This window comes from Ascaphus truei, chromosome 21 (genome assembly GCF_040206685.1).
Source record: "Ascaphus truei isolate aAscTru1 chromosome 21, aAscTru1.hap1, whole genome shotgun sequence".
Classification (NCBI taxonomy): Eukaryota; Metazoa; Chordata; class Amphibia; order Anura; family Ascaphidae; genus Ascaphus; species Ascaphus truei.
The window spans coordinates 8,421,394-8,437,775 of record NC_134503.1 but is presented as its reverse complement, the minus strand read 5'-3'; the positions used below and the strand labels follow the sequence as shown (position 1 = coordinate 8,437,775).

Here is a 16,382-nt window from a genome sequence, read left to right as displayed (position 1 = left end):
CATCCCCAGCCTGCGTGTTCCTGCATCCCCAGCCTGCGTGTTCCTGCATCCCCAGCCTGCGTGTCCCTGCATCCTCAGCCTGCGTGTCCCTGCATCCTCAGCCTGCATGTCCCTGCATCCTCAGTCTGCGTGTTCCTGCATCCCCAGCCTGCGTGTTCCTGCATCCCCAGCCTGCGTGTTCCTGCATCCCCAGCCTGCGTGTCCCTGCATCCTCAGCCTGCATGTCCCTGCATCCTCAGTCTGCGTGTTCCTGCATCCTCAGCCTGCATGTTCCTGTATGTTCCTGCATCCTGAGTCTGCATGTTCCTGCATCCCCATTCTGCATGTTCCTGCATCCCCAGCCTGCGTGTTCCTGCATCCCCATTCTGCATGTTCCTGCATCCTCAGCCTGCGTGTTCCTGCATCCCCAGCCTGCATGTTCCTGCATCCTCAGCCTGCATGTTCCTGCATCCTCAGCCTGCATGTTCCTGCATCCCCAGCCTGCATGTTCCTGCATCCTCAGCCTGCATGTTCCTGCATCCCCATTCTGCATGTTCCTGCATCCTCAGCCTGCATGTTCCTGCATCCCCAGCCTGCATGTTCCTGCATCCTCAGCCTGCATGTTCCTGCATCCCCAGCCTGCGTGTTCCTGCATCCCCATTCTGCATGTTCCTGCATCCGCAGCCTGCATGTTCCTGCATCCTGAGTCTGCGTGTTCCTGCATCCCCAGCCTGCATGTTCCTGCATCCTCAGCCTGCATGTTCCTGCATCCTCAGCCTGCGTGTTCCTGCATGTTCCTGCATCCCCAGCCTGCATGTTCCTGCATCCTCAGCCTGCATGTTCCTGCATCCTCAGCCTGCGTGTTCCTGCATGTTCTTGCATCCTCAGCCTGCGTGTTCCTGCATCCTCAGCCTGCGTGTTCCTGCATCCTCAGTCTGCGTGTTCCTGCATCCCCAGCCTGCATGTTCCTGCATCCTCAGCCTGCATGTTCCTGCATCCTCAGCCTGCGTGTTCCTGCATCCCCAGCCTGCATATTCCTGCATCCTGTCTGCATGTTCTTGCATCCCCAGCCTGCATGTTCCTGCATCCCCAGCCTGCGTGTTCCTGCATCCTCAGCCTGCATGTTCCTGCATCCTGAGTCTGCATGTTCCTGTATGTTCCTGCATCCTCAGCCTATATGTTCCTGCATCCTCAGCCTGCATGTTCCTGCATCCCCAGCCTGCATGTTCCTGCATCCCCAGCCTGCGTGTTCCTGCATCCTCAGCCTGCATGTTCCTGCATCCTGAGTCTGCATGTTCCTGTATGTTCCTGCATCCTCAGCCTGCATGTTCCTGCATCCTCGCTGTTCCAGAATATTTCTGTTTTCCTTTATATAGCTGAGTTTGGTTATCCTGGTCACATACTCAACCGTAAAAATGTCCAGTCGGTTTCTATTTTGAGGAAAAATGCAGATTTTATGATAGAGCTATAGGAAAAAATATATATATACTTTTTATTTTATTTCCAGTGCCAACTTGTCATTTTTATTTTGCAGAAATCTTGCGGTCAAACCCCCCCCCCCCCCCCCCCCCCCAAAAAAATGCATCGAACTGTGTAGACGTATCTAATTGTGACACTGTTAACATAACTGCATCCGGCTGCCATGAATCACAGTACCACTACTTTTGAAATGGCCCTCAGTGGAGACACTTAGCGCAGGCATGCTAAACTCCAGCCCCTCCCCAACAGGACAGGTTTTCAGGATATCCAAGCTTTAGCGCAGGTGGCTCAATCAGTCCCTGCGTCAGCACCGATGGCTCAATCAACGATTGAGGCACCTGTGCTGAAGCAGGGATATCCTGAAAACCTGACCTGTTGGGAGGGGGAGGACCTTGAGCACTGGAGTTGAGCCCCACTGATTTAGCATTATAATCCCAGAAACTTGACTTGCACAGACAAAAGCAACAGAATGAGTATTTCCCAGCTCAGGCTTGCACATTGATTCCTGCGAATGCATCTGAGACTGACAATGCTTTGGAAAGACGTTGCCATGGAAACACAAAACTGCTGGGATGCCTTCCAGAATTCTTTGCAGAGATATAAAAGGTTACCGTTACCTTTTTGTGTGTAGAAGTGGCCTTTTTGAAGGATAATTGTTCCTGGTCTTATACTTGATAATAAAAGCCTAAAGTTTTTTTTTTTGTGTGTGTGTGTTTGTTTCTTTTACATAAAGACTAGTTGCACATAAATGTCAAGGTTCAGTAACTCAAAAAGTGATATATGTGCCACAATTTTTTTTTTTAAAAACGCAGAAATATGATATTAACAAAAATATATGCCCTTTATAAGCTCATCTCCATGGTGACTATTTATTAGAGTACAATGGCAGTTAATGATCAATAATGGCCAAATGGTCACCCGGGCTCAAAAAAAGGGGATACGGGGTGCTGTAACCCTCACTTTAATTCGGTGTGGGGACGCCGAGACCTTGCTCATGCTCTTAAGGCTGGGGCCATGGTGCCTTCGCCCCTGCTGAGGCGTGCACGGCCGTGACGTCACCCGCTTGAAGCTGGTGCGTTTTTTGGCCATAGTACGCGCGCCGTCCGTGGGAGTGTCTAGGGTGCCAGTGACGTCACGGAGCTGGTTCGTCCTCATTAGGCGAACCGCTCACGTGACTTGTCTGTCGCGCTGAGAAATCAGTTTAACTGATTTCTCACGCACAGCGCGCCCCCTCCTGCTTCCACACGGACGCCTCCGCACGGTCTGCAGTACCATGACACCAGCCCAAGTTTTCCAACTGGCCAATTGACCTGCAGTGGCTTTTCATGACATCTGCTTGCCACCGGAAAGGATATTCTAGTACAGGGTCGGTTCCCACAGTACTTGTGTTATTCTAAACATTGTTCTTCACCTCTTCATCCACTGAGGTGGTTTATAACAGGGGTTCTGAACCAAATGGTCCACTAGTGGTAAAGCAGGTTCCACAAAGTGATCACACTCATGTTTCTTTGTTGCTGTGTGATAGAAGTGGAGAGAAGCATGTTCCCCCCTACTCAATAAACTGTGAAGCCATCTCCCTTGTCAACTTCCATTTGAGTGAATGGCGTTTACATTGACATAAGCAAGGCCTTGGTAGACTGAGTAGGGGCCACAGAGGGAATAAAACAAGCAGTAGATCCACACTAAATGTATATATTTCAGTGTTACAATAAATGAAGTAAAACAAAAGGGTTACATGCAGGTTTTTTTTTGTTGATAAACACAGGCAATACTAAACTTTACTCGTATAAACAAAAACAACATAATAATGAAATAAGCACTTTCCTGTTCAGGGTTGTATAGTAATTCATTGTAGAAAGTTGGAGGCAGGAGACGCTCTGGGCTAGGGACAGGCCGTACAGAAACACACTGACCTCTAAAATCTGGTGATCACCTTCACCAGGGTTACACCCAGTCCCTATTTCATCCCTTAACTTTGTTTGGTATTCCAGATAAACTTGTGCCCAAGCAGAGTATTGTGAATAGCGTTACTTTGTTGGCAAACATACTGGACACTATAATGTTGATAGTTCCTATATGTGGAGACACTCACAGCCACCTCCAGTCTAAGTTCTTTCAAAACTAAAGCGGTCTCACAGTTTAATCTGGTCTGTAACTGTTATATACGCCTATAATATATATTATCTTTAACTGTGCATGCAATGTCTTGTATATAATGTATACCCTGTTCACTTATGTAACTATATTTGTAACCATGTATTATTTGTCATCATAACTCTTTGCCCAGGACATCCTGGAAAACGAGAGGTAACTCAATGTATTACTTCCTGGTAAAACATTTTATAAATAAACAATGGGAATTTAGCAAGACGCATACCCATTGGATGCTTTGAGAATACTTCTCAGAGATGTCAAAATACTCCCCCAAAAATAAGTAAATCGTGGCCTACAACAAAATATCTGACTGCAGTTCCTGTGTGTACTATCTTTGAATCATCCAAGAATATGAGTCACAGAGTTCTTGGAAATGTTGGCAGCTGTACAATGCTGCATAATATTTTCTGCTGTTTTAATATGCACTGTTGTCCCCAGACCACAACACACACGCATGGCATTTTCAGCATCTTGCAGATTAATGAGTTGATTATTTCCCTGGAGTGGAGATATATATATTTTTAACATTGAGTGCAATATTGATAACATGCAAGGCACGAAGCTTATACTCCTGTCTGTGTTCTATTAGGCTGCGTCCATGGATAATGCTTGCCATCCGGGGGCGTGTCGGGGGCGTGTCGGCGGGCAGGCCAGTGATGTCACGGAGCTGGTTCGCCCTCATTGGGCGAACCACTCACGTGACCGGCCCTGCGCTCCGGCAAGCGCGAAAATGTAAAATTTTCCTAAGACCTACGCTTCCGCGCGCTTGCGGAAGCGTAGGCGAGCCCCTACTAAAGCCGCTCTCATTGCGGCTGTAGGGGCTCAGTGCCGAGCGTAAGCGCGCCTCCGCCCGCAAGCACTATCCATGGATGCGGCCTTAGAAGTGAAATGTGCTATATGAAATAAAGTTATTATTATTATAATTATTAAAAGTGCTATTATATCTAGCAAGAAATAATGTTTAAAGGAAAGCTTTACCCCTTTCTAAAATGTATCCTTACCATGAATATAAATAATACAGATGCTAACATTTCAACAATCAAATTATTTAACATTTTGTATTATCTTATCAAGTGCCTGGTGAGATATATGTGATGTGTGATATCAAAATAAAACAAATTGCAGTGGTATGTTTAATGGGTTTAATGGGTTTAATGAGGGTCTTCTGAGGACTCCCCAACCAGACCAGACATGAGAACTAATACATGAATGTAGTTTGTTATTTAATGTAATAATAACACCAAGGCTTCCATCTGCAGAACTGGAGCAACACTGGTGGGAAAGGAAAGATCACCGCTTAACGTGAAATAGAACGTGGAATTGTTTTGCTAATCCGGCGTAGAGCTGTCGAAAGGTGATTTGTAGCAGGGAGATTTTGACCGTTTTCCTTAATGTTTTTATTCCCTCCATACATTCAGTATGAATGAAGTGTAAACGCTGGGTTCATAGCAACGTTTTCTCCCTGACATAATGACATTACCTGAGAACTGGGAAACGTTGAGATGTTTTGGGGAGCCTGCACCATCACACTGCGATAAGTGGAAATGGTATTATCTCCTACACACAGACCATTCTCAATGCAGATGCACCCATCCGAGGCAGAGTTAATGAGCGTATCACAACCATTTGGACGCTGATTACGCCACAGAATCAAGAGAGAGCGGATTTGCTGAGACCAATACACGCTCCTATTAAACCTGCTTCAACGGGCTGGAAACCCAGAGTTCTTCATCATACCTAAACCAGAGTCAATATCATACATGGACCATTATAGGACATTATAGGACCATTATAGGACACACTGTGTTCCATTATTTTTGTGACAACTATATACATCAATGATATGAATGGTACTAATCACCTATCCTGGGTTTCAAACTGAACGTATGTGCCGAGAGTGAGAATGGCATTAAAGCAGCAGTCCAAGCAATATCCTACATCCTAAATCAGTTATGTACTATGAGAAAATACTTGTAGCATTTAATAATAATTTTAAAAAAAAATGTTTTAAGGACATTTTTAATGTTTTTAATGTAGGAAGCATTTCTAAAGTGACAACTCCCGTCCCCTTCTGATAGGCTCCGGCTCTTGCGACCCACCCTCTCTCTAGCAGTGCACCAATTTAACCTTGTAACTGCCCAGTCAATCATATTCCAAGACTACATTGCCCCTATTTGATTTTCCAGCAACCGTCGCGTCGCCGGCACTATAAGCGTAGCCTTAGGGTAGTGGGATGACAGGACAATGTTGCCAGATGTGGCAGATGGGAGATAGCATGCAGCTACACAGATACATGTGATACATGTACATTCCATTTAAATCAGTACGCCTCTTAACCCCTTACTCTTCCTACTGACACTCACTGAGTCACAAACTGATTCACAGAGCCAAGTACTTTGATAGATTGATATTTAGGCTAAGTCTCTGGTGCGCCCATAGACCGCGCGGGCAGAGACAGGAAGGGGCGCGGGTTGCGCAAGAAATCAGTTGAAATGGATTACTTGGCGCGACACGTGGGTAACGGGAACGGTTCGCCCAATGAGGGCGAACCAGCTCCGTGACGCCCCTAAGAACACCCCTAGGTACGCCCCCCACGGCCCATCCACCATGGACAGGGAAAGCACCTGCTTGTGATTTTAAACGTCCCCTATTTGTTACAAAAAAAACCCGAACGCATCTCAATGATTGTGGTCAGTGAGCTGTGCACTGTGCACACACATGTACCAGCAGGGAGAGAGATGTTTGCTGCCTTAACAGATAGTGGTGAATGACACAGCTCAGGGAGCAATCTGATTGTGTCTGCTCTGCTGTCACTGATATATAGACTGATTTTCTTAACCGATATCTTCTGTGCGGTGACGTCTCTGTGTGACACTGGCAGGCACTTTTTCACCTTGCCTTCCCATCCATTGCCTCCCACTTGTTAACTTGCTAATGGTGTGGTTGCGCCACCTGCTGTTTTTATCAGGTATTTGCATAACTTTCTACCTTGTGTTCCATACTCTGAGGAATAATTGTATTGTATTGTATGTCTTTATTTATATAGCGCCATAAATATACATAGCGCTTCACAGTAGTAATACATGTTGTCATCATATAAATAACAAATAATATAAATAACAGGTCATGGGAATAAGTGCTTCAGACATAAGAGTAACATTAAGGAAGAGGAGTCCCTGCTGCGAGGAGCTTACAATCTAATTGGTAGGTAGGAGAACGTATAGAGACAGTAGGAGGGAATTCTAGTAAGTGCGTCTGCAGGGGGCCAAGCTTTATGTATCATGTGTCCAGGATTATCCACAGTGCTATTCATATGCTTCTTTAAGCAAATGTGTCTTAAGGTGGGTCTTAAAGGTGGATAGAGAGGGTGCTAGTCGGGTATTGAGGGGAAGGGCATTCCAGAGGTGTGGGGTAGTCAGTGAGAAAGGTTTAAGGCGGGAGAGTGCTTTAGATACAAAGGGGGTAGAAAGAAGACATCTCCTGAGAAGAACGCAAGAGTCTGGATGGTGCATAGCGAGAAATTAGGGCTGAGATGTAAGGAGGGGCAGAAGTGTGTAAAGCTTTAAAAGTGAGCAGTAGAATTGAGTGTGAGATGCGGGATTTGATCGGAAGCCAGGAGAGGGATTTCAGGAGGGGAGAAGCGGAGACAGATTTAGGAAAGAGTAGAGTGATTCTGGCAGCAGCGTTAAGGATAGATTGTAGGGGAGACAGGTGAGAGGCAGGGAGGCCGGACAGCAATTCCATATCAATTCTTGAGTTTCCCACACTCATAAATCATGGCCAGTTTGAAATGCCCTTTTTTATTTCAAACTACGGGCAAATTCAAAAATATTGTTTGTTTTTTTTCAAAGTGCATGTTTAAATAAAAGTGACGAAATAAGGAATTTTTTAGTATTATTCTGCATGGTGTTTGTTCCGGCCCAGGCTCACTGTGGATAATGAGTACGATCAGGCAGTTTAAACTCGCCCCCTTTAAATGCACACAGAGCCGACCACAGCAGGGGCCTCAGCCTAAATAAGCCGTAAGGTGTCACTGGCGATTGATGAGGGGAGAAGAGAGGGGTTAAGGACATGCTCAGAAAGTGGGATTATGCTGTGATCAATGCAGGAAGTTTGCAGTGAGGGGGTTAAACGGTCAATGTCAGAACACACCGGTTAAAGCTTCTTCTGTATGCACTGAAATGGGTAAGTGCCAAGCTTACACCTTGGGCATGTCACTATATCAATCAGATGGCTTGTGGCCGGAGGACTCTGTCTGTAACTGTGGTGACAACGAGCACAATCTCTGCACAAAATACACACCCTGAAACGGAACGGGATCAGCCTTTACCCAGCCACAGGGATCTCGCTTTATTTCAGGGTCATGTTTGCGGGGGACGATTGGGGCACATGTTCCAGAGAGGAATTAAGTCATCTAGACGGTAAGGTAACTGTTGTAATTAGACAGTGTAATTAGACACTAGTGTTGAGCACTGTGTGTGTGTATTAGTGTGGAGTACTGTGTGTGTGTGTGTGTGTGTGTGTGCGTGTGTGTATTAGTGTGGAGCACTGTGTGTGTATTAGTGCGGGGCACTGTGGGTGTGTGTGTCCTAGTGTGGAGCACTGTGTGTGTGTGTGTGTGTGTGTATTAGTGTGGAGCACGGTGTGTGTGTGTATTAGTGTGGACCACTGTGTGTGTTTGTATTAGTGTGGAGCACTGTGTGTGTTTGTATTAGTGTGGAGCACTGTGTGTGTTTGTATTAGTGTGGAGCACTGTGTGTGTGTTTGTATTAGTGTGGAGCACTGTGTGTGTTTGTATTAGTGTGGAGCACTGTGTGTGTTTGTATTAGTGTGGAGCACTGTGTGTGTTTGTATTAGTGTGGAGCATTGTGTGTGTGTTTGTATTAGTGTGGAGCATTGTGTGTGTGTTTGTATTAGTGTGGAGCATTGTGTGTGTGTGTTTGTATTAGTGTGGAGCACTGTGTGTGTTTGTATTAGTGTGGAGCACTGTGTGTGTTTGTGTATTAGTGTGGAGCACGGTGTGTGTGTGTGTGTATTAGTGTGGAGCACTGTGTGTATTTGTGTGTGTGTATTAGTGTGGAGCACTGTGTGTATTTGTGTATTAGTGTGGAGCACGGTGTGTGTGTGTGTATTAGTGTGGAGCACTGTGTGTGTTTGTATTAGTGTGGAGCACTGTGTGTGTTTGTGTATTAGTGTGGAGTACTGTGTGTGTGTGTATTAGTGTGGAGCACTGTGTGTGTTTGTGTATTAGTGTGGAGCACTGTGTGTGTGTGTATTAGTGTGGAGCACTGTGTGTGTTTGTGTATTAGTGTGGAGCACTGTGTGTTTTTGTGTATTAGTGTGTGCTCCATTTCCCGCCTCTCCTCCCGCCGACTCTAACTGCCAGATTCTCTCGCACCCACCCCGGGGCACCTCCTCTCTGTGTGTGACCCACCCCGGGGCACCTCCTCTCTTTGTGACCCCCCGGGGCACCTCCTCTCTGTGTGTGACCCCCCCCCCCCCCGGGGCACCTCCTCTCTGTGTGTGACCCCCCCCCCCGGGGCACCTCCTCTCTGTGTGACCCCCCGGGGCACCTCCTCTCTGTGTGACCCATGCCAGGGCACCTCCTCTCTGTGTGACCCACCCCGGGGCACCTCCTCTCTGTGTGTGACCCCCCCCATGGCACCTCCTCTCTGTGTGACCACCCCCCCCCCGGGGCACCTCCTCTCTGTGCGTGACCCCCCCCGGGGCACCTCGTCCGTGTGTGACCCACCCCGTGGCACCTCCTCTCTGTGTGACCCCCCCCCCCCCCTGGGGCACCTCCTCTCTGTGTGTGACCCCCCCGTGGCACCTCCTCTCTGCGTGTGACCCCCCCCGTGGCACCTCCTCTCTGCGTGTGACCACCCCGTGGCACCTCCTCTCTGCGTGTGACCCCCCGTGGCACCTCCTCTCTGCGTGTGACCCCCCCCCCGTGGCACCTCCTCTCTGTGTGACCCCCCCCGGAGCACCTCCTCTCTGTGTGTGACCCCCCCGTGGCACCTCCTCTCTGTGTGACCCCCCCCCCCCCCGGGCACCTCCTCTCTGTGTGTGACCCCCCCCCCCCCGTGGCACCTCCTCTCTGTGTGACCCCCCCCCCCCCGGGGCACCTCGTCCGTGTGTGACCCATCCCGGGGCACCTCCTCTCTGTGTGACCCACCCCGGGGCACCTCCTCTCTGTGTGACCCCCCCCGGGGCACCTCCTCTCTGTGTGTGACCCCCCCCCCCCGTGGCACCTCCTCTCTGTGTGACCCCCCCCCCCCAGGGCAACTCCTCTCTGTGTGACCACCACCCCCCCCGGGGCACCTCCTCTCTGTGTGACCCCCCCCCCCACCGGGGCACCTCGTCCGTGTGTGACCCACCCCGGGGCACCTCCTCTCTGTGTGACCCCCCCCCCCGGGGCACCTCCTCTCTGTGTGACCCCCCGGGGCACCTCCTCTCTGTGTGACCCATGCCAGGGCACCTCCTCTCTGTGTGACCCACCCCGGGGCACCTCCTCTCTGTGTGACCCCCCCCTGTGGCACCTCCTCTCTGTGTGCCCCCCCCCCCCCCCCCGGGGCACCTCCTCTCTGTGTGTGACCCCCCCGTGGCACCTCCTCTCTGTGTGTGACCCCCCCCCGTGGCACCTCCTCTCTGTGTGACCCCCCCGGGGCACCTCTCTGTGTGACCCACCCCGGGGCACCTCTTCTCTGTGTGTGACCCCCCCCCCCCGGGGCACCTCCTCTCTGTGTGTGACCCCCCATGGCACCTCCTCTCTGTGTGACCCCCCCCCCCCAGGGCACCTCCTCTCTGTGTGACCACCCCCCCCCCCAGGGCACCTCCTCTCTGTGTGACCCCCCCCCCCGCCGGGGCACCTCGTCCGTGTGTGACCCACCCCGTGGCACCTCCTCTCTGTGTGACCCACCCCGGGGCACCTCCTCTCTGTGTGTGACCCCCCCCCCCCTGTGGCACCTCCTCTCTGTGTGACCCCCGCCCCCCGGGGCACCTCCTCTCTGTGTGACCCCACCCCCGGGGCACCTCCTCTCTGTGTGACCCCCCCCCGGGGCACCTCCTCTCTGTGTGACCCCCCCGGGGCACCTCCTCTCTGTGTGACCCCCCCGGGGCACCTCCTCTCTGTGTGACCCCCCCCCCCCTCCGGGGCACCTCCTCTCTGTGTGACACCCCCTGTGTGTGCCAGCTCTGCAGAACCCGGAATCTGACACCTGAGTCCTGCAGCCTCTTCTCTCCCTGGTCCTGACCATGAGCTTCTCTGACTGCACAGGAGCCAGGTAATGCATCATCCTGAATATTATCAGTGCATTGTAATCATTAATATGAATAGAAGTACTACACATTGCTGATAGTAAGCACGGCACTGTACAGGGTAATGCAAATCATCACAGACACATAGGCAATCCTGTCCAACAGAGTGTACAATCTGAGTTTACACAACGCTATATGTACCTGGATGCAGAATGCCAGTAGACATGTTTTGTGTCTGTTGCAAAGGTACCTTTTAACATGTGATAGGTTTGTCACGAGTTTGCTTGGTAAATGACACTGACAGTAGTTCAGTTTTGCACATAAAGTTGATATGGGGTATGGGTTGCAAAGGGACACTATAATGTTAAGAGGATGCTAAGGGCGGCAGTTTTAACCTGTGATCCTTTTTCGGATGCTCTGCGTCAGCTTTACTCCACTTGCGTCAATGAGCGATTTCTGGAGCGGTTAGAGGAGCAATTATGGAGTTAATCAATGCAACATTTTTATAGGCTATGTCAATGTCGACTTTATAACTTCGGCTAACTTTCAGTGCCGGAGGGCACTTCAATGCTGAAGGGGTTAACCGTCGCAGTTCAACCATTGGTTAAATGCAAAAAGTTAGTGTTCGTAGCTGTGCTTAACCCTTGTGCTGCCTAAGGGGTCAGCAACATCTTGCACTAGCAGTGAGGGGGTTAAACGGTCAACAAACCGGTTAAAGCTTCTTCTGTATGCACTGAAATGGGTAAATACCGAGCTTACACCTTGGGCATGTCACTATATCAATCAGATGGCTTGTGGCCGGAGGACTCTGTCTGTAACTGTGGTGACAACGAACACAATCTCTGCACAAAATACACACCCTGAAACGGAACGGGATCAGCCTTTACCCAGCCACAGGGATCTCGCTTTATTTCAGGATCATGTTTGCGGGGGACGATTGGGACACTTGTTCCAGAGAAGAATTAAGCCATCTTCATGGTAAGGTAACTGTTGTAATTAGACATTGTAATTAGGCACTGCTCTAGATGAATGTATAACCTCTATTCATGTAATGTAACCATGTAGTGTCATCAGAACTCTGTGCCCAGGACATACAACGAGAGGTAACTCCCAATGTATTACTTCCTGGTAACACATTTGATAAATAGTGCAATGATATGGTCCCATGATTCTGAATGCGGGCCGTGTGGTCCTAGCTGAGAGCAGCTCCGGGCTGCATAACTGGGCTCGTGTAACATTGGACCCATTATCTTTTGGACCATCATGAGAATGTTCCATACTTGGCGTTCAAGACCTTGTATGTCTCTCCTTCATATTAGCTTTGTGGGGGGATTGAAAGCTCATGTTCAACAGCGACAGAGCTCTCATGCTGGTCAAATGAAAGGCAACGCCAGTTCTCAAGGGCCACCAACAGGTCAGGTTTTAAGGATATCGCAGCTTCAGCACAGGTGACTCAGTCATTGACTGAGTTACTGATTGAACCACCTGTGCTGAAGCAGGGATACCTGTTGGTGGCCCTTGAGGACTGGGGTCCGCCACTTCTGCTTTAGACAGTAACATTCCTTATATTCTCCTCTGTGCTTATGTGCCATGATCTATGGGGTATAGAGCTTAGGTTACAGATTATAATGTACAAACATCCTGGTATTGGGAGGCACCATCTATATGCAGTGTTCTGTGCACTGTACATAATGATTTCGTTGCTTTGCAATACATATTCCCAAGAATGATTTTCTGTTTCAGATGTTTCTCTGGCGTGGGACAGTCTTTTCAAAGCCAAACAGGTGGTGAGTAGTTCCTAAACTCAAATTGCCAATATATATATAGAATATTATGATAGATATATAATCAGATGGAATTGTATTAAGAGCACATACAGTACAGCTCACTCTGATAATACACAGACAAGTCCGGTATCTATGGATTCTATTTTATTTCCAGTCTGACCTGTAACAACATAAGTTTCCTCTTAAATCCCAAATCTACTGATTCTTTAAACCAACTTGACCCTTTCAGTGCCAAGGGATGTTCCAATGTGTTCAGGTCCCCTAGGCGCTGAGTTATTAAATCAGCAATTTCACCTTTGCACTGAAAAATGACAACATGCTAAAGTATGAACATGCGTGGTAAAACTTAGAACAGACTCGGAGTCCTTCTGCCCCATTGTGTTACTATATTGTTGCTAGGATCAACTTTAATATAGGATTTAGACCAAGGGTAGCCAACTCCAGTCCTCAAGAGGTACCAACAGGTCAGGTTTTCAGGATAGCCCTGCTTCAGCACAGGGGTCTCTATCAGAGGCCCAGTCAAAGACTGAGCCTCTGATTGAAGCAGGAACTAATTGAGCCACCTGTGCTGAAGCAGGGACTGATTGAGCCACCTGTGCTGAAGCTGGGGATATTCTGAAAACCTGACCTGTTGTTAGCTCTTGAGGACTGAAGTTAGTGACCCCTTATTTAGACAGTTTGAAGTGTGCAGTCACCATTATTATACAGTAGCACGGAGAGGTAAGGATTCCTAGCATTAACTGCTGATTAAAAAATGAACTTAATAAGCAGTTCACTGCTGCAGCACAGCAGTCATGTTCCAGAAATGCCGGGGCCAGGAACGCAGAGTAAACATTCCATGTACACATCTCTTATCTCTATAATCACTTGGGCAGCATGCATTCCAACAGCGGCAGAATCGCACCAAGGCAAGTCCGGGCGTGCTGTGATTTACGCGGTTAAACAGCGCACAGTATTTCTTATACAGATATGGGTTAGGTCAGTGATTCTCAAACCTTTCTTCAGGGACCGCCGACCGCACCGGGGTTTTAGGAACAACCAGTGCACGTGCACCCAGGTGAACACACATCCTGTGTATATTGAGACAATGTTGGGTGGTTGGCTCGGCACAATGGAGAGAAAAATGTTGGCGCCCCATAACCCATCAATCAGGGGTCTCAAACTCAGTCTTCTTCGACCGAGCCGCTGATTGAGCCACCTGTGCTGTAGCAGAGATATCCATAAAATCTGGCCTGTTGGTGGTCCTTGAGGACTGAGTTTGAGACCCCTGCCATAAATCATACTTTTTAAACGGAGGTTCTCCCTTTAGTACACATTCCGTTACTTTTGCAATTTCCACCGCATGGTTCATGGTGTTCTTGCTTGTACTGGTGCTGGTACTGATGCTGGTACTGGTGCTGGTACTGGTGCTGGTACTGATGCTGGTACTGGTGCTGGTACTGATGCTGGTACTGGTTTCTGAGCTTCCCATAGCATATTCAAATTCTATTCACAATCCTCTCTATTTCCTGGTTCTCATTCAAGTATCTGGCCCTTTATCTCTTTGATGTAGATTTGTGCTAGTGCTTTATGCAGTGCTTCAGCCTTTTCCCATGAATGAGATACATCTTGCTGGTTAAGTTACATTGTATATGTATCCTTGGCTTATATATCTCTCATGTCTGAGACATTGGGTATTATTGTGGGATATGCTTTGCTTTTTCATAGAACATTCAATTAATGACATTAACAATTCTCTTCAATAGAGAATTTCACAATGCATTTACTATGTTAGACCTGTTCTGATCATCAGTCCTGGTTTTATCCAGAACTCCCCTACTCCCTATCCTATATTCACTCCATCCCACTTACTCTGCCAATCCATGTTGGGCTTTCTGTGGATATTGTCTATTTAGGGACACTGTCACTTTAAACTGGAGGGTATTTAAACGTCCTGTTTGTCCCTCCATCTTTGTAGACCCTCTGATGAAGCGCTGTGGGCAGCGTGAAACGCGTTAGGCAAACTTTCGTGCGTTGGATTCATGCACACTTTTTATGGGTGTTTGTCAAATAAAGCTTGCAGAGTTTTGATATCCACTCAGCCTGAGACCACATCGGTGACAAGTTGAATTTGCCTCTTTGCACGGAGTGCTACGTCCTCACGTTTTCTTCTGGTTGCGTCGGTAACCTGCTCGGGGTCCTCAGGAGAGGTTTGGGAAGTTAAAACATGTGACTTTCACTTCTGTCTTCCAATGCACTGTGCTTTCAAAGCTCTGGTCCTTATTCAATATGGGGAGAACTGGGTTAATACGCAGTAACTGCAGAGTGAATGGAAGTTAGTTCATTGTAAACTACGTGTTAACCTGCCTCATCATATTAAATACGGGGTATGACGTCTATATATCAACGTATACAAAAGCATTCTCTGTTGCATTGAATTTTATTTTCATTTGTTTGCAGCTGAATGAAATGTAAGCAGCTTGTTAATCCACTTCCTTACATTTGGCACACAAACAGAATACCCTATTTCTTACAGTTATTTTAATTGTGACAATCATTCTGTTTTTCCCGAGATTTATTATGAAATTGCAACAATTGCTTGCAAAACATTTACCTGCGTGCACCTAAAAAGTATCTCGAATCGGCGGGAACCTTTAAGCCGCAGAATTGAGGACGTTCTGCTTGGAGAGAAACTCACAGGCTTCGTGAGATACAATTCCCATAGTTTACATATGATTTGAGATCCCTGGCTAAATCACACCCCCTAGGATATTATATATGATGTGGTGGGTTCTGGGGTTAAAGATTGTTGGGATTGTGTGTTTATTAATTAAAATTTTAACTGGTATCAGTTGTTTGGAGGTTGGTGGCGCCTCCTCCCAGGGTTTAAGCTCGCCCCTCCCCACTTTTTAAGTAGCAGAGAGCACCTCTCCCCACTTTTTAAGTAGCAGGTTTCTCCATGTGCCTATGCAGGGCAGGTCTATTGTGGCCATTCTCCCTCCACTGCAGAGGTAAATGAGAATGTCCACAGGTAGTGTTAGGACCTGCATACTGGTCATGCCGTGACGTGGCTGCATACTGGTCATGCCGTGACGTGGCTGCATACTGGTCATGCCGTGACGTGGCTGCAGGCTTATAACGCTTTGGCCAAAGGGTTTAACTAAATGACCCTTATTCATGAGAATACTAACATGGAAGTATTTAACTATGTATTTTGTCACATTGGATGTAGCATTGAGTATTTTTGTCTTTTGTTGTATATATTTGGCCACGCTCAGTAGCACTCCTTTTGACACACACACACACACACACACACACACACACACACACACACACACACAATGTGGTGGGTTCGGGGCCTAGAGATTGCTGGGATTGTGTGTTTATTAAACAATAAAAATTATAAGTTTAAAAAAAAAATATATATATATTTCCGAGATTGCATCAAGAAAATATACTAAGCACAAAATGACCCCTTACAGTTACAGATGATAGAGAATAAAATTGAAGTCCAGGATCAACATCATGCACAAGCGCAGAAGATCCGGAGAAGGTTGCAGCTAGAAAGAAATTCATTTTCCGGTGAGTTGATGCCAATGTTATTGGAATGGTCATTGGTCAATATACCCAGAATCCTCTTGGCAAGACAAATGTTACACATCTCTCAATATCCACATTCCTCTGTGTTCTCCTTATTGATCCTATTGCAATGTGTTTCTATGCATAAATGCCTCTCTAGCAGAACAT

General features: G+C 47.8%; 1 protein-coding gene across 7 annotated transcripts in view; it reads left to right on the top strand.

Annotated features, from left to right (window-relative positions):
- The first annotated feature begins 7,809 nt into the window (after window positions 1-7,809).
- The window catches only part of CCDC187 (coiled-coil domain containing 187), a 56,614-nt gene continuing 48,041 nt past the window's right edge, over window positions 7,810-16,382 (top strand). For 3 of the 7 annotated variants that reach the window (XM_075578857.1, XM_075578858.1, XM_075578855.1), the window contains exons 1-5: window positions 7,813-8,033; window positions 10,805-10,895; window positions 11,786-11,847; window positions 12,613-12,656; window positions 16,118-16,217. In XM_075578857.1, the coding sequence (XP_075434972.1) occupies window positions 10,867-10,895; window positions 11,786-11,847; window positions 12,613-12,656; window positions 16,118-16,217 (235 nt within the window). In that variant the 5' untranslated portion in view covers window positions 7,813-8,033; window positions 10,805-10,866. Of the gene's footprint in view, window positions 8,034-10,804; window positions 10,896-11,656; window positions 11,848-12,612; window positions 12,657-14,651; window positions 14,846-16,117; window positions 16,218-16,382 lie in introns of those variants that run through there. The other 4 variants (XM_075578860.1, XM_075578856.1, XM_075578859.1 and 1 more) reach the window with 4 other exon arrangements.